Source organism: Hydra vulgaris, chromosome 12 (genome assembly GCF_038396675.1).
Source record: "Hydra vulgaris chromosome 12, alternate assembly HydraT2T_AEP".
NCBI lineage: Eukaryota > Metazoa > Cnidaria > Hydrozoa > Anthoathecata > Hydridae > Hydra > Hydra vulgaris.
Genome location: NC_088931.1, coordinates 26,593,006 through 26,620,743, shown reverse-complemented (window position 1 = coordinate 26,620,743; position 27,738 = coordinate 26,593,006). Strand labels below are relative to the sequence as shown.

Below are 27,738 nucleotides of genomic sequence, written 5' to 3'. Positions count from 1 at the left end.
TGGAGTTGCAAAACCTAAAAAAAGTCAGTGAAAAGTGTGTTGCCTACTTTCCAACAAGCTTGAAAAGCCTGTTTCACAAAGACATGTTGAAGAAAAAGGAAGAAGCAGGCACAAAACGATCTGATACAGAACAGGATATGACAGCAAACACTTAATCCAAAATTTGTTAATTAACTGAATAAAAATCTGCTGATAATAAGTTCAATAAACTCCTCTTCTTGAAAACATCTTCAACTCCGACTCTTGAGAACATCTTCAACTCCAACGATGAATGGACTTCTAGCAAGTGCAAATGGTGTTTAAGGTAAATTTGTAAAATATCTTAAAATTTCTTTTTCAAGAACTTGAAAGTATTCTTTGACAAAAGTATTGTTCATTGTTTCATGTTCAATGAAACTTTCATTGAACATGAAACAGTGAAAAGAACAATATTTTATGTATAAATGAAAAGAACAACAATTTCATTTTCATTTTCCTCAAAGTAAGCAGACAAGTTTGACAGCATGTAAAATTTATTTTCATTCAATTTTGTTTGCCAAGTTTCAATTCGCATGCTCAAATCTTTTCTGACAAATCTAGGTATGTTGCATTTAGTCTTTCAGCAATAAAATCAACTTGTTTAAGATTGAAAAATGTGTCAACAAAATAAGCAATTTTGTAAAATTGGGTTTTTTTGCCAAATGATGCTTCAAATTGTGATTTAGATTTTTGATTAAAAAATGTATTTATCACAAAAACTAAAATCTAGTTTTAAAACTTTCCCTTTGGACAACTACCACAACAATTATGTTGCTTTATTTCACATCAGTGTGAAATAAAACAATATAATTGGATGCAACCAACTCGCTGCAAAGTTTTGAAAACAGGGGGCTATTTAAAAACACCACTTTTTACAAAATTCACAGCACTTACAACCTTTTTCAGTATTTCTACAAACTTGTGTTGAAAAGTCTTCATTACTTACACTTGTTGATAAATCATTCAGTAAGTTCGGACAATAATCGGTCATTAACAGACATTGAAATCCAGACCTACATCCCATTGTCAGAGTCCTGTCTGTGCAAATACAAAAAATAATTTCGCAAAGGATAATTTAAACAAAAAAAAACAACTTAATCAGGTGCGTTGTGTGCAGTAGTTGAAGCTTTGAGTGGTTTCATCATCTTCTCTTTCAGCAAATACTACACCATATAAATACTAAAGTTTATATAAATATGAAAGGATATTGTATGCCAGCGTCTAAATAAATAGCAAACATATATGTTTATATCCATAATATGAATGCATAAAGTGCATCTCAGAAACTTTATTCCTTAAAAGTTTGGAAGCTTTTATTCCTACTTTTATTCCTTTTTTTTCACCATCTTGAGCAGTTGCTTTATTAATCATTCATTTCATCTTTTTTACAAGAACATCTTTCTTAAGAAGAAATGTCCTTTTATTATTCCAAGAAGCCAATGTAAAAAGGTCCTGTCTGATGTTAAGCTCTGTTATTTTCAGTTTACTAAATCTTGTATCTTATATCAGATGTTAGGTTCTAGACACTTTTGGTTAGTCTTCAACAATGTCATTAACTAAAGTAAGTCTAACATTTAATCTTATTAATTATATAATATTCAATAATATTTAATTTTTAAAAAGTGCTAAATAAGTGATTTCAATTTTTCAAAACTCTAGAAAACACTTTGACCTCTCCAACTATCCTACGATTAATTTTCACTCTGTTATTAGTTTCTTTATATAAAGGTTTTGAGATTATTAAATTATTTCTTACTAACTGCAGTAATAAAGTTATTTTTGAAGGTCTACACTCTTCTTTATTTCAAGTAACTTTAAGGGCACTACAAGATTCTATCTTTGCTCCGTATTGTTTCTTATCTACAATATTGATCTTCATAAAAATTATATATCTAAAGTGGATCTATTTGCTGATAACTCAACTTTATACTCTTGTCTTGACAAAAAATCTTCACTTTTTGATTGCTCAGAACAAGCAGCTGATTTTAAATCTGATCTCTCTTCTGTAAAAGCCTAAAGCTTGCAGTAGCTTATGGATTTAAATTCTGGACTTAAAATCTGCAACTTTTGTTAAACAACAAAACTCATTTATTTACTGCAAAAAAATATTGCATGATGTTGGTATTCCTATATTGATGAATAACAACTCTCTTACTCTCAGACAAAGTCATAAACACATTGTAAATGTAATGCGGTCCTGGTGTAGTGGTAGAGCACTAGCATCATAAGCAAGAGGTACCGAGCACCCTTGCACAGTGGGCCAGAATTCACTTTTACTGGACAAAATTCATAACTTATTTAATATTAGGGCTATATTGACTAAAATTAGAATGAGTAATAATATGATGTCTGCGCTTCTTATGAAGGTGTTATTTTTTTAATTCGTTGCTATGGATACCTAATTTTGGGTAGCAAAAACATAATTTTTTTTTCATATATTTTTACAACTGCTATGTTCACCAAATTTTACGTAAGTACCAATATGAGGTCACGCTTTTTAAAAAAGTAAATATTTTTTTATTTAGTTGCTATGGATACCTAATTTTGCTTAGCAGCAGCTAAATTGTATTAGTTGTATATGTTTTATTTGCACTATGTACACTATTTAGCACGTGTTTTATTATGAAATCCTTCCTTTGATCTTCGCTCGCGGAAAGCAAAACTTTTTTTAGTTTAATATGATTAACTGGTGTTATTACACGTGCTATTACACGTTGCTGGATAAACTTGCTTCCCTGTAAAAAAATTATACTCTAGCTTAGTTAATTATTTTTTCTAATTAGCAGATTTTACAAGCGCCTACAGAATTTTTCAAACTTGTATGGGTATTATTGTACCCATGTATTCACGAAAATCTTTGACAATGTATGCTACAAGTAGTACTAGCTTAGTAAGTGGTAGGTCTATATATTTAAAAATACAAAATAATTATGTACAATATAATTCAGGCGAAATTACAAAATAAAAGAATGGCTTTCTTTTAAGAGTTGCACCATCTCATCAACAACCTGCCACCCATGTATCAAGATTTTGCGCAAGCTCTGTGGCATGTAGTACCAGGGATAAAGTTGTATAAAAAGCTGTGCTGTTTCTAAACAATAGTCTTTTAATTTATCAGCATCAATCATAAAACCAGATGACAAAAGTGCACAGCACAACATATATCCTTTTAATTAAGTGCACATCTACATTGATAATTGCTACTGTTTTTTCAGCGTTTCTGAAGAAACGCCGGGCAGTATTGCATTATTTGATGATCCAGAACCACCAGACCTAGGGATATCAATCACCAGCCCAACTTCATTTCTGAACCGAGATTGAATTAAATTTTTTTTAGCTTTAATTTTTTCTTTTTCTGCATCTGACCTTAATGCTCATTTATTCACTTCAGCTTTGTAGCCGACTTTTAAGAAACACCCCATGCTACGAATCCATGCATGAAGTGTTGACAAGCCATACTTCAATCCGGTCGGAGTTAATGGCAAATTGCAAACAATATTAAGTTGGTTCATTTGACTTGGCATTGAACCACAAACTGAGCAGCACTGACTTGAATTAGTAAGAGTAGATAATGCAGTGGCTACTTTTCCATCTATCATGGTAACATCAACTTTGTGAAGAACAGCTAAGTTTTCATACTTAGGCAGAGGAGTTGTAGTTAAGTTTCCAATAGCATTTTTAAGAAATTGATGCTCTGCATTCATTACATCAGTTGTCTCCTTTACAAACCTAAACCGCACAATTCGGCAGTACAATGTTGATGACAGATGTGGATTTCTCCAAACAATCTTCCCCACTTGACCAGAGAATCCTGTCAATTCAAGTGATACAAAGCAGGTAAGAAACAAACTTGCTTCTTGGAAAAAGCTTCAGTTTTCCAGCTCATCAGTAACTTGTGTATAAATGCTTTGCCCAGTTGACCCATCAAAACCTACCTTTGAGCGCAGAATTAGCCTATCAAAAACAAATGAATTGATAACATCATGTTGTACTTCCAACAACCGCAGCACAGTATGATCTACCAATGCTTGGAAATTGATGTCTGCAGAGTAATCTGTTGCTGCCCATGATTCACAACTAGCCAAACACCTCTCTTTTGCCTTACGTACATCATTGTATGGTGGATATAAATTACTTTTTCTGCTTTTCGCATTGTTTCTTAAGCGCTGATATATTGAGATTTGCTCATCTCATTATCTAACAAAAGAGCCAACGCTTCTTCAGATGTATTATCAGAATGATCTAGTTCATCATCTTTGCTATCATTTAACTTTATTGCTATCTGACCATCTTTTTCTCTACCTTCTTTCCACAGGTGTGTGCCACTACCAAACAACAGCTCACAAGAATTTGAAGCTGACAAAGTTGCAAATTTTGAGTTGTTTGCCGAGTTGTTTATTTTTACTCTCCTTCATTAATATGGTATTAAAATCATTTTCAAGCCAAGCTGAATTCTTCCTTATAAACTTTGCATCGGTTCATTTACTTCGAGTCCATCTTTTACCATATTCAGAAATAAATAAATGAAATTGACTCTCAAACTTTTTACCTTGAAACTTCAAATCATGTTCTTTGATTTGTCAATACATAAAAAAGAAGTTGTATACAAGTATACTGTCTTCTTTTTTATGTATTGACAGACTGTTGAGTTTGATTAACTGGTGAATTTTGTTTCTTGTGACACTCATGAAACTTAAATAAAAACAGCAGATCAACATCTAAAATAAGTAACCCCAACCAAACCAATTAAAACAGATTATTAAATCCATTTGGTTTGACTAGCGCTAAATTATATATATATATATATATATATATATATATATATATATATATATATATATATATATATATATATATATATATTATTGTTCAGTACTACGCTTAGTATGAGTAAGATCGTATTATATGTTTTCCGCATTTTTGAAAATTTTGTGCAAATAAAAGTTTTTGAGCGCAATTACAGATTTTTTGTCAGGTAAGAGATGTTCAAATGTGAAAGAAAACCAAGGTGGCGCCTAGTGGCAGCCATATTTATGAAATTATTAAAGAAAACATATATAAGCTTCAAAATATCTAAGTATAAAAGCAAGCTGTAGCAATAAAAAAAAAAACTTTGTCAAATAAAAGCAAAAGTGATACAATAAAATATAAAATAATAAGCCTGTTTAAAGTTGCTGCCTTAATGTTAATTACATACCAATTTTAGTCAACAACTTTTAAAATCCAGATAATATATAGAGTTATAATATAATATTTTAAAAAGCGCAATATTTTATTTAAATGCTATTTATTTCCATCAATTTTTTAAACAACATTTTTCTCTTTATAATTTTTTTTCTTTCTAATTTACATTTGCGTCTACTTCAACCACATCATAAGTATATTCATTAAAATTTTAAGTGTATATAAACGGTTTTAAATTGTTTTATAATATCTATATAATTGTTTAAAACCATTATGACATTAAAATTCTGACTTTGGTTTTTATACTTTTGTCCAGTCACTGGCCCACTGTGCCTTGGTTGTCCTCATGTTTCGGAGTTATATAGTTGAGAGAGAGGGTTATAACCACAATTAAGTAGCCTCCTCATCTGTAGTGGCGTTTTCAGTCTTGGGGAGGTGAGTTAACATTAAAAAATAATAATAATAATAATAATAATAATAATAATAAATTAGACCTGCTTTATCTGCCAAGCTTGAGGCACTCTCCCACTCTGTTGAAAGGTTGCATTTCTTTCTTTTTTCTACAAATACAATCATGGTCAATGCTCAAACAAGCTATCATCTCTGTTACGATAAACCAAAACTCATTCTTGCTTGTTTCTTATTCAACAAGTTGCACCCTTTTACTGTATCTGTCTCTTTATGCTATAAAAACTTTTATAAATCCAGTTTTTTTCCTTGCACATCAAAAAAACCTTATAACTATCTTCATGTTTTTCTTTTATATGCAACCTGCTACTTTTCAAGTTTTCAGTTAACCATTTCCTAGTATTTTTACTTATTCTCTATTTTAAAGAAACTCATAACTTAATAGTGGTTGTTTGCAATCTTGTTGGAGATAAATTAGAGTTTGAAAATATATAAATATATGCCAGTATTTAATAACTAGTAAATGTAAGCATAAAATTATAATATGTAAAGTATTATAAATTTTTTTCTAGCCCCGGCTATCAAACTCTGCTAAACCTTATAGTTTAGCCGGAGCCTGGTTTGAAAAAAGTCTCATTTTTAGCCGGGGCCGGTCACCTCCTAATGCTAAATATTTCAAGGGGAGCAGATTTCATTACCTGGATTACCTGCTCAAGAATATCAGCAGTCATGCCATCTATTCTTCTACTGACGGTGTTATTAGAATAGGATATTGTATTCAGTTTGTTAACATATTTAACTTCAAGCATAACTTAAACAATAAATTTGGTTGCTGGCAACGGTAAGTTTTTGGCAATGGTTGAAGTTTTGATTCTGAGAGCCAAAAATATGAAGCTTCAATGGCTGCTATATTTTGCTGTTGGTACTGGCCATGAGAATCAAGTCTGTTTTTTTTAACACCATCAGCTTTGTTCTTAAAATACTGGACATCCTTGCCTGCATAACTAAAATGTTTAGTATCAAAATAGCTTTTCAGTTTCTTAAGCTTCATGGATTCGACTACCATAATTTGGTTGCAAATAACACATTGTGGATTTTTAATTCCTGCTGCAACTATAAAAGTAAAGTCATACTTGAAATATTCATCATTATATTTTCTTTTTCTAATATTTGTCTCTCCCTGATTCATTATCACAGACTTAATTGAGAAATCATAATATAACAATTTAACAACTGGTATGTAAAAGATCTTGAAAATCTTGTTGTTAAAAACTTTATTAGATACAATTTCTTTATTGCCAACAGAATTTCTAAAACCATTAAACACAACCTTAGTAAATTTGTTTGAGTTTCTGATTTCTTGAGAAATTCTTGAGATTCTGAAACCCACTTATTATTCCTCACCTTATGTAAAAAAATTTTCTATTACATTATTCATAACTTTTCCAACTTGTTTATTAGTTTGTCTCTCTGAGAAAACGCTTTTAAAACCTGGAACATGGAAAATAAAATTATGCTATTTTAGCCCTATAGTACACGTGCATACCTGCAACTTTAGTGCCATCATTCTGATGGCACTAAAGTTGCAGTATAAAGTTTCTCAACTGATGGACATGTAGTCATTTGACGGCAGGCATCTTTAGCACCCAAAACAGTGGACATGCTAGTATTTCTAAACAGTAATTAGAACTTGTGTAACCTGGATATTTAAAGCAAAATAAAGTTTAGATATAAGTAAAAACATCGAAAATCATGAAAATGCCCATTGGTTGCAAGAATTGAAATGTCTGAAATAATTAAATTATATAGGCTTCTAAAATCTGTAAAATAAATTTTAGTATTGTACGTCGCTTTGGTTGTACGTCATAGAATTGTACATCGAATTCAGTATAATGACTGTAGTCAAAGTAGGAGTTTGAACTTAAAATGACAGAAAGAAACCATTGACAGACGTAAACAAATTATTTTTAGAAGGTAAAATGGCAACCCCAGGCGAATTGTCAGGCGACCCTCACTGGGATCGCGACCCATAGTTTGGGAACCGCTGCTGTAAATTATAAATTTCAAGATAAGCAAATTTGAAAAAAAAGTAACAAGTTAAAAGCTTAAATAAAAACTAGAATAAAAAGAAAAATTTCTTTAATAATTGTTTGTGATTAAGTAGTTCCAGACCTATAGTTTATAGTTTATAGACCTATAGCATGTTTCTAAATATTTGTGATGTGCATTGTGGCTCATATAAAACTTACAAAAAAAAAAATTTTTTTCCTGCTTCTATAATCATTACAACACTTAAAGTAAGTTAGAACTAAAAATGTATTTTCTGCACACAAGATAAAAGAAAAAAAGAATATATATGAGCAATTCTACGGCGGAAAATGAAAAAGTATTCTCTTTTTTGTCAACTTTAAGCAAATTCAATTATAAGGAAAATTCTGTTTTCATTTTATTGATATTGCACAATCTGTTAATTATATAACGCTGATGTAACTTTTATAAACTATAATTTTTCTATACTACTATTTTTCACAAAATAAAACTTATAAATATAAATATGTCAGGTCAGGTTATCCTGCTACTGGTAACATGTAACATATCTGCTTAATGTCCTGTAGGACTCATGCCTTGCTTCATGTCCTGTAGCATCATGCGTAGGATACGCTTTTTTAGGCAAAGGTTAGGAGAAGCCAACTCCGACTTAAAACACCCCCTGCCTTGGGACTTTTGGTTGAGTAAAGGCTAGAGATGGTGTCTCGATAAAAATATTCATCTTATGGAGATGTTAAATGCATCCAGTCACTGACTTGTAGAAGGTCTCCTAAACAAAGACATAAAGGGTAAACAAATTTTATCTGTGGACCAGCCTCGCATCTCTTCTTCATCTATTAGGCTGGCGCAGATGTATTTTTAACACATTGTATCCAGTTTAGGATGTTGAATACTGGATATTCTTGACTCAATGCATGGGTTTTGCTTGTGTCTATGTTTTCATGACTAGGCAACTCATTCTATTATCTCCTAATGAGGGTACAGCTCTAAAGTTTTTTTGGTTCTGAGGCCGGCTGGTAGTCAGGTTTCCTGAACTCTGTGGTAGCTCTCATAGAGGCTGATTCCAACAGCTGAAAAATATCAAAGTATTAACAGTGCCATGTTGCGCATGGATGGTGTTCCTGATTGTACTTTTGGTGTGCATTGCCAAGGGCATTTGGAGCCCTTTGTTATGGCTTAGGGTTTATTAATAGTAATGAGGCAATTGCTTGGGCTATTAAACAGTGTACTGAGTACTATCTATGCTTTTAGTCAAGTTCTTTAGCAAATTTAAAAATGAATAAAGTACCAAAAGCTATAAAGAACAAAAAACAATTGTCCTTACCAAGTTCTCTAAACCTATTAACTAATATTTGTGGTCTTTGAGGTAACTTCTGTTGAGTCTTATCTCTTGCAAAGTACACCAGACCTACTTGCTCTTTGTGAGACTAATTTGAGTTCAGCTGTCTCACCTTTCCCTTTGTTCTACATCGCTCTCCTTCATCTCAAGACTACACTCTTTTTGATGTTATTTCTGATCATATTGACCAAGCCCTCTCTCTTAATCCATCAGCCAATATTGTTGTTGTTGGTGACTTTAATGCTCATCACACTGAATGGCTTGCTCTAGTGTCAGTGACTCAGCAAGCATTAAACCCAAAACTTTCGCCTTTCCCAATCCCTAATTCAAACAGTCAACATTCCAACTCGCTTTCCAAACAACCCAAATCATTTATCTTCTCTACTCGACTTATGTCTTATTTCTGATCCTAGTCAGTGCTCAGTTTCTTCACATTCACCCTAAGGTACTTCTGATCACAGTTTGATCTCTCTAAAACTATTATCTCATTCTTTTTCATCATCTGAATCACTGTAGCTTTTACAACTACCTTAAAGCTGACTGGGACTCTTTCCATGATTTTCTGTGATGGCCCTTGGGTAGAAATCTTTCGTCTTCCTGTTGACAAATGTGCTTCTGACATAACTTCGTGGATTCAGGCTGGCATGGAATCTTTTATTCCCTCTCGACGATTCCATGTCAAGCCTCACTCTTCTCATGTTTTCTTCACATTGTGTTGCTGCAATTTCCAATCAAAACCGTTACTTCAATATCTATCAGCAAAACAATTCTCCAGAAAAGAGACATCTGTTTATTACTGCTAGAAACCATTGTAAAAAGGTTTTGTCTAATGCCAAAGCCCGCTATTCTCAGGTCATGAAATCTTGTATTTCATCACAAAATTAGGCTCTCATGACTTCTGGAGAATCTTCAATAGTATCAATAATAAAGGGAAATCTGTAATTCCACCCTTCTTGTATGGTTCAGGCTTTGTCACCTCATTTAAAAACAAAGCTGAATTGTTTGCTATGAACTTTTCATCAATATCATCTCTTGATTCCACTAGTTGAGTTATACCTGATATAGACAATAAACAGGTTGATCCATTGCTTGACACTCGTATCACTCCTATTTCTGTATCTAAAGTGGTTTCCTGCCTAGACTCTTCTATAGCTTGTGGCCCGGACATTATACTTGTTATAGTCTTGCAGAAGTGTTCTCCGGAGCTGTCATCTATACTTTCAAAACTATTCAACAAGTGCTTATCAGAGTCTTGTTTTCCAGCCTGCTGATTCTTCTTCCTATCATTAGCAAGGTTTTTGAATCTTTAATTAACAAACACTTAATTTCTCATCTTGAATCTAATAACTTACTTTCTGACCATCAATATGGATTTCGATCTTCTCGTTCTACAGCTGATTTGCTAACAGTAATAACTGATAGATTTTATCGTGATTAGATAAAGGTGGAGAGGTTAAGGCCATTGCTCTTGACATTTCAAAAGCTTTTGATAAAGTTTGGCATGCTGGTCTTCTCCATAAGCTTTCTTCTTATGATGTATCTGGCAACATCTTTAAGATTATTGAGTCCTTCCTTTCTAATCGTAGTATAAAAGTCGTCCTCGATGGACAGCACTCTTCTTCTTATTCTGTAACTTCAGGGGTTCCTCAAGGTTCTATCTTTGGCCCTATACTCTTTTTAATTTACATTAACGATCTTCCAGATATTCTCACATCTTAGGTGGCATTGTTCGCTGATAATACTACCATTTATTCTTGTCATGATAAGAAACCAACACTCTCTGATTGCTTGGAGGGGGCGTTTGAGCTTGAAAAGGATCTCACTTCTGCTACAGCATGGGGCTCACAGTGGCTGGTGAACTTTAATTCAGATAAAACTAAATTTTTTTCAGCCAATTGTTATCGCAATAATTTAGATCTTCCTATATTTATGAACGGTAATGTACTCGATGAGTCATCTACCCTTCATCTTCTAGGATTAACTCTTACTTCCAATCTTTCTTTGAAACCATATATCAAATCTATTACAAAATTAGCATCTGCTAAGGTTGCATCTCTTTATTGAGCTTGACACTTTCTTACTCCGGATTCTATTCTTTAACTCTATAAATCTCAAATCCGGCCTTGTATGGAATACTGTTGCCATACCTGGGGCGGATCATCTAATGATGCCTTTTCTCTTTTAGACAAGGTGCAAAAATGCATTGTAAACATAATTGGATCTGCTCTCGCAGCCAACCTCCAACCATTATCACATAGTTGTAATGTTGCTTCTCTTGCTCTTTTCTACAAATACTATAATGGGCACTGCTTTAAAGAGCTAGTGTCTCTTGTGCCATCTACTAAAACTCATTCTCGTGTTACTCCTCATTCAATTAAGTCTCATCCTTTTTCTGTCATTGTTCCTAAGTGCTCCAAAAACTCTTATTCGTCTTTTTCCTCGAACATCAGCTCTTTGGAATTCGCTTCCTTCATCTTGCTTTCCTGATTCATATAATTTGCAATCCTTTAAGTCGTCTGTCAATCGTTATCTTGTTCTACAATCTTTATCTTTTCTCTTCCAGTAACTTCCAACTCTAATTATTGGTTGCTTGCAGCCTTGTTGGAAGTAAAGATGTTTAAATAAAAATTTGAATATTGATGTAGACACATAAAAGTTTCTTTAAAATATACCGTTAGTACTGAAATTAATTAATTCAAGTCATTTTTATGCTTCCGAAAGTTACAGTTTTTCTCATTATCATATGGTAAAAAAATTATCATTGTAAAATGCTATTTTAACCATGAATTTATTTGGATAATCGAAAATAACATTGTGTGAAAATAGATCTAACATGTTCAAATTGTTGTTGGTCAGATTTTATACTTTATAAAATATATTTATTTCAAGAAAATAACGAAAGAACTTTTGCAATTTTCAAGTAACGTAAGTTAACAAAAACATGATAAAGTTTTGTTTTTTCTTATATTTAGTTAAAAAACCTAACTTTTTTAATAATATATGCATGTTTGTGTTACCTAAGTTAAAACTACATGCATTTACTACAGTTCTGACGCTTTTTCATTAACAAAATGAATTATGCCATTAAGTAATTCATATTTTGTTGCGTTCCTTTGACGTTTAACTTTTTATATTTGGAGAATTTAGAAAAAAAAATCTTTTTTATTAAGTGTTAATTAAAATAAAAATAAGAATTATATAAAGATTTTTATTTAGACATTAAAAAAAAAGGGGGATCATCCATAAAGCACGTAACTCTATATTTGTAAATTCTTAAATGTTATGAAAATTCACTCAGGAAGAGTGCCACCAGTTTTTTAAAATTTCCTTTGCTAATTATTTTTAATGAATGAGTTAAATACTTTTACTATTCTTTTGTTACGTAACTCTAACGCTTAATAATAGTATCAAAAAAACTAGTTTATTTTCTTTAGCTGGTCACATCTGACAAATTTTTATATATTTTAAAAATTGGTATAGAATTCTCAACATCTTGTGTAAGTTTCTAATACAAACCACTTTATTGGTTCGCAGAAATCTGACCTAAAAGTTGAAGCAATTATTTCACCTTGTTTTGCTATGCAACGGCATAGCAAAACAAGGTGAAATAATTGCTTCAACTTCAAAACAAGTGGCATTTTCAGTAATAAGTTTGCTCTCTTTTGGCCAGGCTCAAAACTTTTTAGCTTATTTTATTCTTTAGACTAACAACTATCATACAAAATAGCTAAAAGTTTAATTTACAGTTTAAACATAACAAACATAATATATAAAAACATACCTGTGACACGTCTTCTTCCAGCTTTCGAAAATTGGAAAGATTCTGGTTACATGCATCTATTTCAGCATTTGTTAATATAGTGTAAAAATTCCGAAAACTTTCATAAATATTACCATCCTGCATCTAAAAAAAAATTTTTTATGGTAAATATACTTATAATAATTTTTTTTTTCTTGGCTGTAAATATAAAACTGCATTTTTTCCTGCTTTTTTCTTCCTGTCTTTTTTTTTTCCATGCCTTGCTTTAAAAAATTATGCAAAATACTTCAAGATGTACATTACTTTGGTTATGCTAAAACATTTTAATGACAAATGAATCATTACTGTGTTATTTTTGTTTATTACTTGTCATTAATGTATTGTTTTTTTTAAATTGTCTGTTGATACTGTGTTCTTTTTGAAACTGATTAAACATTTTATTCAATTTCAAATAGCCCATTTACTTAATTCAAACAACCTATTTATCTGATTTAATTAAATAATTTATCAAAAAACAAGAACAACAACAAATTAGCTTAGAAATTTACAGCGATTAATCCTGGTAAATCATTCTTGTAGTACTTATGCTGTTCAGCATTGATAGCAGCCAGCATCAGTAGATAATCATTGCGAGCAATTGTTGATCTTTTTTCACAAACTTCATACTTCTCATTTGCCTAAAAAAGTACACACACACACACACACACATATATATATATATATATATATATATACATACATACATACATACATACATACATACATACATACATACATACATACACACATGCATGAGCTGGTTTTTCACACACACAGACACACTCACAATGTTTTTACATAACGCAATACTCAAAACTTTTGTATATTCATGCTTATGTCAAATGAGAATGTTTTGCAAAGGATTGCAGTGATTGCAGCTTGGTAACAAAAAAACCCTAACTTTTTGGGCCACCCAGCTGTTAACGTGGAAGCAAGGAATTTATAATTTTTTTTTATTACTTTTTTTATCTAAATCTATATTCACCAACAAACTTCAAATCTCATGCAATACCCTCTTAGTGTTCAGTTTTTATGACCCTGCAAAGGTTACAGCCACCTCAAATTGAGGGGAATTAAAACTTTATATGGTCATAATTTTAGAAAAATTAAAGATTAATGCATGAAATTTGAAATTTGTTGATGAATGTAAATTTAGATAAAAATAGAAAGAAAGTAAAATATTTTATAAACTCATTGCTTCCATGTGAACAGCTGGGTGGGCCCAAAAATTAGGGTATTTTTATCCCCCAGTTCCAATCACTGTATTTCTTTACAAAACATTCTCATTTGACATAAGCATAAATATATATATATATATATTTTAAACATCTTTGCATCCAACAAGACTGCAAGTAGCCACTAATTAAAGTTGGAAGTTACTGAAAGAGAAAAGATGAAGATTGTAGAGCAAGATAATGATTGATGGACGACTTAAACGATTGTAAATTATATGAATCAGGAAAGCAAGATGAAGGAAGCGAATTCCAAAGAGCTGATTTTCAAGGAAAAAAACTAGATGAATAAGCATTTTTGGAGCACTTAGGAACAGTCACAGAAAAAAGATGAGACTTAATTGAATGACAAGTAACACAAGAATGAATTTTAGTAGATGGCACAAGAGACACAAGCTCTTTAGAGCAGTGCCCAAGAGAAAAGGCATCATTAGAAGATCCGCCCCAGGTATGGCAACAGTATTCCATACAAGGCCGGATTTGGGATTTATAGAGTTAGAGAATAGAATCAAAAGTAAGAAAGTGACAAGCTTGATAAAGAGATGCAACCTTAGCAGATGCTAATTTTGCAACTGATTTGATATATGGTTTCAAAGAAAGATTGGAAGTAAGAGTTAATCCTAGAAGATGAAGAGTAGATGACTCATCAAGTACATCACCATTCATAAATATAGGAAGATATAAATTATTGCGATAACGAATGGCTGAAAAAAATTGAGCTTTATCTGTATTGAAGTTCACCAGCCACTGTGAGCCCCATGCTGTAGCAGAAGTGAGATCCTTTTCAAGCTCAAACGCCCCCTCCAAGCAATCAGAGAGTGTTGGTTTCTTATCACAACAAGAATAAATGGTAGTACTATCAGCAAACAATGCCAACTTAGATGTGAGAATATCTGGATGATCATTAATGTAAATTAAAAAGAGTATAGGGCCAAGGATAGAACCTTGAGGAACCCCTGAAGTTACAGAATAAGAAGAAGAGTGTTGTCCATCGAGGACAATTTTTATGCTACGATTGGAAAGGAAGGATTCAATGATCTTAAAGCTGTTGCCAGATTCACCATAAGAAGAAAGCTTATGGAGAAGACCAGCATGCCAAACTTTATCAAAAGCTTTTGAAATGTCAAGAGCGATGGCCTTAACCTCTCCACCTTTATCTAATCACGATAAAATCTATCAGTTATTACTGTTAGCAAATCAGCTGTAGAACGAGAAGATCGAAAACCATATTGATGGTCAGAAAGTAAGTTATTAGATTCAAGATGAGAAATTAAGTGTTTGTTAATTAAAGATTCAAAAACCTTGCTAATGATAGGAAGAAGACTAATGGGACGGTAGTTAGATGAATCATATTGCTCTCCAGAATTTTTGAAGATAGGGATAACTTATGCCGCCTTCCAGCAGGCTGGAAAACAAGACTCTGACCTGAGAATAGCGGGTTTTGGCATTAGACAAAACCTATTCAAAAAATATTTAAAAGTTTTAAGTTTGCACAAGTGTCAAAATTCAAACATCATATTTTACAGTGTACACCTCGGTATATATATACATATACATATATATATATATATATATATATATATATATATATATATATATATATATATATATATATATATATATATATATATATATATATATATATATATATAAATTGCATGTTTTTTTTGCTAATAAAATGTGAAAAATGTGGCTTTAGCAATGTTTTCTGAAGCTTAAAACCAGCTCTTGTGTGTGTGTGTTTTTGGATTAAAAGGCTGTGTAGCTATTAGAAAACCTTTATTACGCAAAGGTAATAAAGAAAAAAGATTAAACTTCGCCAGAGAGCACAAAGAGTGGCAGAAAAATCAATGGGACAAGGTATTGTTCACAGACGAATCTAAATTTCAAATATTTGGGACGAATAGAAGCCAGTATGCTAGACAAAGAAAATAGGGAGGCATTCAAATAGCTATGTCTAGCATCAACTATCAAACATGGTGGAGGAAATATTTAAATTTGGGGGTGTATTTTAATAAAAGAGGTAGGGGATATTGTTAGAATAACAGAAAAGCTTACAGGTGAAAAAAAAAAAAGAAAATTTACATAATCATAATGTGCCTTCTGGACGACAACTGATCAGGGATTATTTTATCCTTTAACAGGATAACAATCCCAAACAAACTTGCAAATTAATTAAAAGTTATTTGTCAAATCTGGAAGAGGGAGTGCTTCAAACCATGTCTTGGCCTCCTCAGAGCCCTGATTTGAATATAATCGAACATGTTTGGGACTACTTAGACAGAAAGAAGATAAAAAGGTTATCAAAGAACGTAAATGAGCTTTGGAATGTGTACACACACACACACACACACACACACACACACACACACACACACACTGGTTGTAAGGGCTGGTTTTAAGGGCTTCAAAAAAAATTGTTAAAGCCACATTTTTCATGTTTTATTACCAAAAAAAAACATAAAATTTTTATATTTTAAACATAAATGAACATAAAAACTTAAAATTTCTTTAAGAGCTTTTTTTTTAAATGTACTTGTAAAAAACTACCTTGGTTGAAGTCTTTTCTAACTTTGCTCTTGAAGAAAATATACCAACAGAACCTTTTTTCAATCTAAAACATGCTTCACAATTAAAATAAATAAAAAAAATTATAAAAAAACATATATCATTTTTTAATGAAGTAAAAAATGTTGGGAGAAAAATAAAAAAAATCTAAACAAAATAAAAAACTTTTAGCTCTTTTTTTGTCATAAAAAGATCTATGATGTCTTGTGAAATCCTGACCCCCAGTAAAGGTATTGAAGCCTTCTCCTATGGTTGTATACATTAACTCTAAAGTATACTATTAACTCTAAAGTTATTTGACTTCATATATATAGCCGTCTGTCAGCTAATACCTCCTATGTGTCAAATACTCAGGTTTTTTTATGTGCTCATACATGCGCATCTTTTGGTGAAATATCACAAAAGCTGACACACTGTAAGTACTGGTATTAGCAGTGTGTTTCAATTAAGAGATCAGATTAAAACATCAATATCTTTTAAGTAGATTCTATTCTAATTTATTAAAAGTTAAAAATTTTTAAAAGTTAATAAACTTAAAATTAACCACCCATGGAAGTCACTTTATAATATTTATATAATATAATTTAATAGTACTTTATATTGTTAAATATATGCTAAAAAAATAAAATTAGACTCTACTTGATTATTGATTCAAACAGTCCATATTATTGATCTCTTTACTTACTTGAAAATCACTTTAAATCCCTCAGACAGAAGAACCAATGTTATAAGTTAAATGATTAGTATGTTAAAAACAGACAAAATATGAAATATATGCATGTATTGCAAAAAAATTTAACATATTATTCCTTTTTTGTGGTTGTTTCGAGTTTTTTGTGTTAGCTGAAAATTTAAACTTAAACTTTTATAAAATGAGAACTGTTGCATAATAAAGAAAAATTATACAAGCAATTCATTTGTTAGTCAATATTTTGTTGTCCTATAAATTTTAAATTACTGGACTGTTAATCCAATTTTATTTGCATGTCTGCTTTCAAAAAAAAATAATAATAATTCACACAACTTTAGTAAGGTTTTTAAAATTTTCATAATCGGTAAAATTTTTATTCAAAGAAAAAAAAAAAATTAACTTTATGATTAAAGAAGAACAATATATAAAATATAGTTTAATCAAACAATAAATAATCAAAATAAATTAAAATAGAATTTAAAAAGTTGGTAAAACTTTTATTTTAAAGATTTCCAAGAAAAAATATTTTTTTGCTGTTTGTAATTGTAATAATTTGACTATTCCTGTAATATGGACAGAACAAAATGCTAGGTAGTCTTAACAAAAAAAACTGAACACAAAACTAAAAAAATCTAAGAAAAAAAAAAAAAAATGCTGAAAGACAAACCTCATAGCAACGAAAGAAAAAAACAAAAGATTAGCTTATTATCACTGTTAAAAAAAGATACAAGAAATTTATTCTTGTGCCTGCATTTTGAAATCAAAGTTTCTTTTATTTAACAAATATTCACCTGTGTATGTTAAAATGAGAAATTTTTCATATAGACAAAGATTGCAGATTTTTGTTGAGTTGTTGTATGGTTTGCAACATTTCACAATTTCCATTTGAGGGTGTTTTTTGTCTTCTATGCCCCAAATTTCTTTAGACAGCTTAGTATCATGACTGATTCTAACCACTCTAACATAATAAAAAGTTTTATTCAAACAATCAAACTAAGAATGTCAACCAACTCTTCAAGTGAAAATATTTTTAAACAATTTATTTCTTCTTATCAAGATGCATTAATTAAATCAGGTTTTATTTGCTTACCAATCAAATAAAAAACAGAGCCCATTTAAAAATCACAAACAAAACATCTGGCACAACCCATCTTTGAGTAGAAATGTTGCAACAAAAATAGACAGTCATTTTTTGGCCAAGGTAGATCTGCACTTTCTGGTCGGTCAAAAAACTTCACAAGTTATTTAATTAAAATACAATTAAAATAAGCTATTTATGTATGCTAAACATCAAGTCCATCATTAATTCACACAATCACAGGATATTATATAACCAAGGTAAAACTGAGGAAAAAAAAATGCAACTGTGTCAAAAAGTCTATCTGCCCTATGATCAACCAGTGTTTGACAAAGAACATCATTTATCGAGCCACCATGTTCTCAAATAAACCAGACTACGAAGAAAAAGTATATTTTGGCTTATGTGAAGTTCCATTTAAATCTTGATATGCTAATCACCTAAAATCTTTTAACATTAATAAATATAAAAATGATACTGAGTTGTCTAAAGAAATTCGGAACATAAAAGACAAAATGCTTATACCATCAATTAAATGTAAAACTGTTGAACATTGCAATCCATACTCCTTATCAAAAATTTGCAATCTTTGCTTATATGAAAAATCTCTCATTTTAACATATAAAGGTGAAAATCTAAACTTTTTTGTTTGTTTGCATAAAAACAAAAGCACGTACTAGAGGTGTCATGTTTAAATGTATTTTTATAACCAAAGAAAAGCTTTTCCCTGATTATGTTTTATATAATCAGAAAAAAGCTTTTCTCTGATTATATAAAAGCTTTAAATATTTTCTTATATAAACAGTTAACATTATGGTGTATTTAAATGTCAATACCAAATGTAATTTAATAAGATTAGAAAAGTTTTAAATTGGAAGAAAACTTAAATGACTGATTTTCTTAACAAGGATTTTTGAGTTAATGTTTTTTGCCAGAATACCCACAATATGTTGTGGGTATTCTGGCAAAAAACTCTACAATGTGGGCGTTTTTGTTAATTTATGACTCGGCTGTGTAACATCACCAGCTAAAGTCAAATAGATACGAAAATATAAAAAGCCTTGTTAAGAAGTGTTACACAAGTTGCGTAACACTTCTTAACAAGGCCTGTATATATATCTATTTATATATACAATATATATTGTAATATATTTTGAATATTATTTTAAAATATATTTTTCAGATTTATTAAATAATAATCAATATTATAATATTAAAAACACAAACATTTAATTTATATAATAATAATTTTTCTACTTCTCAGTAATACTAAGCACAAAAAATATATATTTTTTTAATATATAAAACAACTTTATTTGCCTTTTTTTAATTATTTGCTGTTTTTAAAATTGTGTAAATTTTTTGATAAATATGTTCACTGAACTTTTTAAAATTATTCCATGTCATCTCTTTTTATTCCCACATCATTCCCATATATAATTTCAACTTAAAAACATATATTTTGTATTTAGAGTCAAGTAATTAAGTAATTGACTATTTGGAACTTAAAGAATTTTCAAAAATCTTTGTTTATCAATATAAAATCAAATATTCAATAAAAGTCCATATAAATAGAATCAAATAAAAAAAGTTTACAAACCGTTCTTGAGCTTCTGCAGCTTGTTCCTTTGCTTGTAGAGTTAATTTTTCAGCCTCCATGTATACCTTTTGACTCTATAAAATTTCAAAAATTCTTATAAATAAAAACAAAAATATCTATAAAAAAAAAAATAATAAAAATAAAAAGTTTACTTTAATGAGTTCAGCAGCCGATGCTTGTAGTTCTTCATGAATTCTTTCTGCTATTGCAGTACTCTTTACATGGAAAAAAAATATAATCATAATTTATTGATACAAATTGTATAATAAAATTTATTTAAAAATATGAATATATTTTTAAAAACTTGAAAAAAAAAAAAAAAAAAAAAAAAACAATTTTTAAACATTGTAACTGTTGCATTGTAATGTTAATTGACATTAACATTACATGGCAACAACATCAATAAGTTTTAACAAGTTATAATTTAAATAAGTATTATAATTTGGGATATTCTTGCTGGTATTTGGATATTCTTTCCTCAGTTTTTGTGAATTTCAAAAAGTATCCTCAATGAAAAGGGCAGAGAAATGATGCAGCACAATAATATGGTAAATTCTTTTTGTAGTAGCTGAATATCTTAACGAGGAAGATCTTTATCAGAAGATCTTGTCCATTAATAATATTATTTCAATGAAATGAGCATATCATGCTCACATTTCACATAAATACCTTTCTGCCATTGGGCATTTTAATTTATTGGTCATCTTTGATGAAGTATTTCCAGATTAGTTGGACCATTTTGACTTTATTAGTAGAAAACTTTATAACTCTTTTAAATAGAAGTGACTCAGAGATTTCAATTTTAATCCACAAGTCACTCATGGATTCAAATTTGTAACAATCGATTTAATGTAACAAAACCAACAACAACTACCATACTGCATTAAAATTTTAAGAAAGGTAAATATTTAACTTATAAACTTTTGCTTCCTCCAAACTTTTCTACTACTGACTCCGCAGACTTGTCGACAGCAGTCTTCATGGACATTTCATTTTTTGAGTTTCTTAACTTCTTTAACATGTCAATTTTTTGAAAGTGATTTTTCAATTATTTAACTTTTATTAATAAATCTTAGTTAATACTAAATGAAAATAATTTTAACTTTCTTTTACAGAATTCGTTTCTTTTTTTTTTTTCAGATCTAAAATTTTTTTTATGCATATGTTTACTTAAAAAAAAACCTTTTTCATTGTGATTACTCTTTCACTTTTTAAAGTCTTAATACTTTCTGAAACACTAGCAATCATTGTTTGAGCTATTTTCATACGCGAGTTTGCAAGACTTTCTGTTTCTTTAAGTACTTTACGCCAAAGACCATCAGGTAATCTAAAGAAATAATCTTAAATTAACTAACAACAAATTGTCGAATAATATTAAATATTTTTACTATTTAATATATTTAATATATTATTATATATATTTAATATATTTAATATATTATTATATATATTTAATATATTTACATTAAAAAAAAAGGTAATACAAACAATAATTACTTTTATGTAACAAGATATTTACTTTTAAGTTAGATTCAAACAAATTTAAAGATAAAGGATTTTTTTCCATAGGGTAAACAAATGCTTTTTTTGGTAAATGTAATTAGTTGACAATTTACAAGCAAACTTAACAAGCAACTCATGTCATAAAATAGGCCTATGGTTTGTGGTTAAAAATGGGTTTCTTTTCTTAAATATTGGACGCACAAAAGCAATTTTCCAGATTTTTGATTTTTTTGTCACTTTTATCATTGGCATTTCAAACAGAATAGAAAAAGGTATACTAATCACATTTGCAAATAGTTTTAAAAATATTGCAAGATATCAATTAGGGGATTTGGAAGACTTAAATAATACCTTTTGGTTACAACAGAACTATAAGAAAAAAAATTAAATTTAAAGAACTTTTGTGTGGTGGTGAATTTTTTACATATCCCTAATTTCTGAATGGCAAGGGTTTAGAAACTGTTTTTTCTAATGCAAAGTACTACGATGAAATAGATATGTTCAAATAATTACAAATAACTTGAAATACTGATTTAAGGTCTTAATTTTGCTTGGATAACATATTCCAATTTAAATTAAGTGTGCATTGTATTGTAATCAGTGTAGGTTGTGTTGTAATAGGCATACATTGTTTTAAAATCAGAGTACATTGTGTTGTATTCAATGTGCATTGTGTTGTAATCAAAGTACATTGTGTTGTAATCAATGTGCATTGCGTTGTAACCAATCTGCATTGTGTTGTAATCAGTGTACATTGTGTTGTAATGAGGTCTGTGAAAACTCAAGTTGGTTGATTATTTTGCTGAATTTTTTACTGACTTACTGATTTCTCCATATTACAATTGAAAAAACCCAGGTGCTTGTAAATGAGTCATCAGTTTCTATATAAAATACATTTTTATAGTTTTTTGTTAGCATTAGATCTAAAATCTTGTTATGTCGAGTATTGTCAGATACAAGCTGATTTAAAGTTGTCAGAGCGCATTTCTTTAATTAGATCATGACAAAAATATCCAAAATTAATTGAGATTAACCAGTTTATGAATAATAGATTGAAATTAATTCTATGATACATGTATAATGTCATGTAGAAATGATAAATTAACTTGCACAAAGCTTTAGCTTTTAAAGTGCTAGTGACTGCAAATGGTGAGTGATAAATCCATGAAATTCGTATCTTAAAATCATTAGAGACAAACACGCCAACACATGTTTGCACTTAATTTATTGTTGTGCATTAATATAAGACGAACTCCGCCTTTACTGATTTGATTATAACTATTGTCATTAATATTAAACCATGTTTTTTTTATGAAAACAATGACAAGATTGTTTTGAAGAAGATTGTGTAGGTTGTGTAATTTATTGTTAATTGATCTGACGTTAAAGAAAGCATAGTTAATCATTTTGAAAGGATATTGCTTAATTTTGATTTTAGTTAAATTATTAAATTGATTCTTATTGGTTGTAGGATTAATGTGGCAATTACATTTACTGGTGTTATTATCTTTTGTACCAAGTTCACTAAACTTTGAAACATCAAATTTCACAATGACACTTTTTAAGTAACATTTTTATATGTGATCTCTCTGGATCACCAAGACCTGGATTTATTCTGTTATATTATATTCAAATATACATTTATATATACTTCCTTGTTCTCAAAAATACTTGCTATGAAAAGCTAGATAATCTGTGAACATTTTCAAACAATTTTTAATAATATTATTTACCTGTAAACAATTAAAATTTTTTAGTGTATTAAATATAGTCTATATTATCTTATTATATTTTAAAGAAGTTTAGGTTGAGATAAAATGATTTCAAAGTATTGATAAATATAATTTAATTTTTTTTTGGAAGGCTATCTTTACCGTTTACATTTTTGTACAAAATTAAAGATTGTGGCATTTACGCAAGACAAATAAGTGTTAAATTTTTACAGAAATAGATCAAAAAGTAAAATTGTCAAACAAGCGTAAAATATGAAATAACACAACGTAAAAATAAGTTTAGTGAAAGTCCTAACTCTATTTTAAATACAGAACCACCCATAGACAGATTATTTAAGTTCTTTATTTTCTAAACAATACTTATCCAATTTATAGTTCCAGCATAGCTGTAAATCTTATAGCAAAAAAAATTATTATGATATGATTAAAAGTTAATCTTTGGTTACCTTTAATGTTAACTTTAGAGTACTTTATAAATTATCCAGACTAATAAATCAAAGTAAATGTAAAGTAGCAACAGAAATTTAATATTTATATTCCTGAAGAGACTATATTTTAAAAATAGAGTAAGATTTGGTCTAAAAATATCATTTTATCTTGGTTTAATTGATCATGAATGGTCTAGAAACACATCTTTATATTTTAAACAACAACTGCAACAAGAAACTAGTTACAAATTTTCAAAAATGGTATTATTAGAATCTGGTTTAAAACCTGTTAGCTCTAGTGCGGTAACTCATTAAAGTTTCAAATTAAAAAGTAAAAACTCAAGTTTTTGCTTTGATGGAATATAGTAAATTCAAGTCAATTAGTTGAATTTTGTGACTTATTTAATTTAAAATTAATTTCTTGAACAAAAAAAACCTTTATCTTACTGTCAAAGTTTTACCTCTTGTTGTAACAACAGGGAAAAAACAAGCTCAGAGCCTCTATGAAGTTCTTGAAGAGTATGACAATACTTCAACAAACATAAGTCATAAAGTAGAAATAATTTCTGAGTTGGATAAAAAACTTTACACTACGGACTGTAATCTTCATCAGAATGAGCTTCCCTAAAATGTTTAATAACGGATAATTTGATTTGTTTTTCTTTATTTTGCCACTACGAGCCAGTTTTTCCCATCATATATTTTTAATATATCAAATAATTGAGTCCTGAATTTGAAATACAATGTCGGTAAATGCTGCAGTAAATGTTGCGTGAAAAGCCTTCAAACACTTCTTCAAAGCAAAAATCACTCATGAAAGTACTGTTTTAATTTAAAAAAATTTTCCAGGATGTGTTATTGGATCGTTTAGATTATATCTCTAATGCCAAATACTTGATTTCAAGAAAAGTTGTAATTTGACCTGCCCTAACCCATACCACTTACCAGAAGTTAAAAGAAAAAAAACTAAAAATTGGACATAATACTAAATAATGTAATGTTAATAAATTTAAGCAACATAATATTTCATATGTTATATATTTATAATTAATCAATAATATTTAAAAAGAGCTAACTACAATACCAACTTTGATAAATAAAAAGTTGACAATGATGATATCATTTTAAAGATAAAGAAAACTTACTTTTTTTCTTCTTCTTCATCTTTAACTTGAACTTTTGCTAACAATTGAGTAGTTATTTTCAAAAGAGCCTGTTTAATAAAAAATAAAAATAAAAAAAGAAATGAAACCAATATATCTTGATATGTTTGAGAACTTATTAAGATAAAATATGAAAAAGTAATCACAGAATGCAAACAACACCAGCAAACCATGAAACAGTAAACTACTGGCTATTTTTTTGAACTAAAAATATCAATGTTAATAAATTCAAGTTCTTTATTAACTTAAATATGTTAAATGTAAAAAAAATTAAATGTATACTATTAAATGCATACTATTATCCATTTTAGGTCTAACAAAACCTTATGTCTTGTTGTTGTTGTGGCAGCAGCACCTCAAATATATTTTGCTTCTTTATGTAATTTTCTATGATCTCAATTTTAAGTGATTTTAAAAAGAGACTATGTTTCAATTTTTTGAAATAGAATGTATTCCATATTTCTGTTTGCATTTTGAAAATGTTTTCTTTTTTCAAAGAATTCCTTAATTAGTGATATTTCAGACATTATTTCTAATTGAGAGTGATATAAACAGCACTGTAATACACATTCCATTTTGTTATTTCGCAGCAACCAAAATATATCAAACTAGAGAAATTATTACCAGAGGCTATTCTAGAAAAATAACTTTGGTGGCAGTAACCCCCATGTTGATGCATGCTGTAAGGATACATTGATGGAAACAGGCATTTTTTGGCAAAAAACAATATTTGTGCAAAAATTATTATTATAATAAATTATTATTTATTTTTTTCTCAAATTCATTCATAAGAAGCATAGCAATGTCATTAATTCCTTCTAAAGTTACAAAAACTTAGTTTTTGAATGTCTGTTGTTCTCATGCATTTTTTAGTGAAAATTTTAGCATGATTATTATGTTTTTAAGTTTTAAAATCTTTAAACTATAAGAAAGTCAATGTATGTACTGAAGTACTGAGAAAGTTTACTATCAGTTCAAGAAAGTGTCTACAAAAAGTTTGTATTTTTGTCTTTTTTTGAATGTTTCTAAAGTGGTTGAGTTATGAATGTTTATAGACAAGCTATTTCATATTCGAGGAGCAGTCATGGAGAAAGACTTTGATCCTAAAAAAAGGTTTTGATAGGCGACAAGTAAGTTGGCAACTGTCTAATGATCTTGCGTTTTGTTTTGAAATTTGAGTTTTTAGAAGTTTGAATAGATATGCAGGAGATTTGGTTGATAAAGTTTTATATGTAATAACTTATATTTTATAAACTATTCTTTGATGGATTGGTAATCAAGGAAGCGCTTTCAGCAACTTTTCTGATTTTAAATAGATAGGAGAATGAGAGACAATGCCAGATAAGCTATTTTGAATACGTTGGAGTTTTTTAAGATTTTTTTTGTAAGAACCTGTTAAAAGACTGTTACAATAGTCAAGTTGAGAGTTAACAATGCCGCAAGCAAATGTGTCAGCTGCTTCTTTGATAAGACATTGTATAATGCAAAGAGCACGTAATGGTAGTTGCAGGATTTAGCAGCGTTGTTAATAACAGTGTTGGTCTATAGATAGTGTTGAATCTAGGGTGACACCTAGTATTTTTACAGAATTTACTGTAGTTAGTGTTGTTCTGGAGAATGTAATTTTGAAATCATTTTTAAATTTTCCAATTTGTTTCCTAGATCCAAATAAGATAGTTTCTGTTTTGCTTGGGTTAAGCAGAAGTCCATTTTCTAGAAACTATTTTGTGACTGCATTAGCACATTCAGTGATTTTGAAATTACTGAATGTGCTAATTCAATAAAACAAACATCAAAAATAAAAATGGGCCTAATACACTACTTTGTGGTACTCCTGTTGAACTTCCTGACAATCTAGATTTTGTTAAGCCAATAGAAACAAAGTATTTTTGAGTGTGCAAGTATGATGTCAGCCATTTTAATGCGGTGACATCAAATTCATTTTTTATATGAGCAATTAGCAGGTTGTAATAGATTGTATCAAACGCTGCAGATATGTCCAGAGAGAGGAAAATGGTGGTTAAAACATCATCAATGTTAAACAGGATATCATGACATATCTTTAGGAGTGCTGTTTCTGTTGAGTGATTAGACCTAAAACCAGATTAATACCAGATAAAAAGATTGAAGTTTACAGTTGAAGTTACACATAAAAGAAGGTAAGTATTATGTAGTATTTCTTTGGCAATATTCCATGTTTCTTTTTGATAACCATGTGCCGAGTGAAGTTTTTCCTTATAATAATTATATTTGGATTGGTGAACTGCTTTAAATGCTTCTGGGCATGCAGTTCAATATAGTTTTTTATCTGATAAATTGCCAGTTTTTCTATAACAATGCTCCAGTTTACAACATAGGCTTTTTTTAATCTTTGCATCAGAAGATAACCATTTACTATTGTGCTTGCTAAGTCTAATCGAATATTTTCGTATTATCATTTTAACATTAAAAACAATTGTAAACAAAATTGTCACAAAGTTTCAAATTTAATTAAATAAACTAGAAAATTTAATAATTAAAAAAAGAAAATTAAAAGAAAAAAATTTTTTGTAAAGTTTTTATAGTATCAAATTTTATACAGGTTGATGAAAAATATATATTATCTTTTATAACAATTTAACAACAATTGAAAGTTTTAATATGCATTTTATTCACAATTTTTATCAGTCCATATAATTAATAAACTAATTTGCTACGTGCGCTAGAACTATGAGAATTTTTTTTTTTTTACTCTTAAGTTTATTTGTTTTGACAACTTTTCGCTTTTAAAAATGTTTTTACTATATTTGACGCTTTTCTAAATACTAATGTAATAGAAAAATAAGAAAATAAATTGTAGTTATTTGTAAAATATATTATTTGATTAATAAATTTTGTAATGACAGAACAAATTAAATAAAAGAATAACATGGTTTCTTTTATAAATGTATTTACCGCATTTGATG

At 29.4% G+C, this 27,738-nt stretch overlaps 1 protein-coding gene across 1 annotated transcript in view; it reads right to left on the bottom strand.

The window, feature by feature from the left end:
• The window catches only part of LOC101240941 (F-BAR and double SH3 domains protein 2), a 53,864-nt gene that overhangs the window by 17,399 nt on the left and 8,727 nt on the right, over positions 1–27,738 (bottom strand). The window contains exons 4-10 of the mRNA XM_065812735.1: positions 24,776–24,843; positions 21,149–21,293; positions 20,119–20,181; positions 19,967–20,040; positions 16,580–16,643; positions 13,307–13,435; positions 12,780–12,902 (exon numbers count right to left, since the gene is read on the bottom strand). Of these exons, the coding sequence (XP_065668807.1) occupies positions 12,780–12,902; positions 13,307–13,435; positions 16,580–16,643; positions 19,967–20,040; positions 20,119–20,181; positions 21,149–21,293; positions 24,776–24,843 (666 nt within the window). The remainder of the gene's footprint in view (positions 1–12,779; positions 12,903–13,306; positions 13,436–16,579; positions 16,644–19,966; positions 20,041–20,118; positions 20,182–21,148; positions 21,294–24,775; positions 24,844–27,738) is intronic.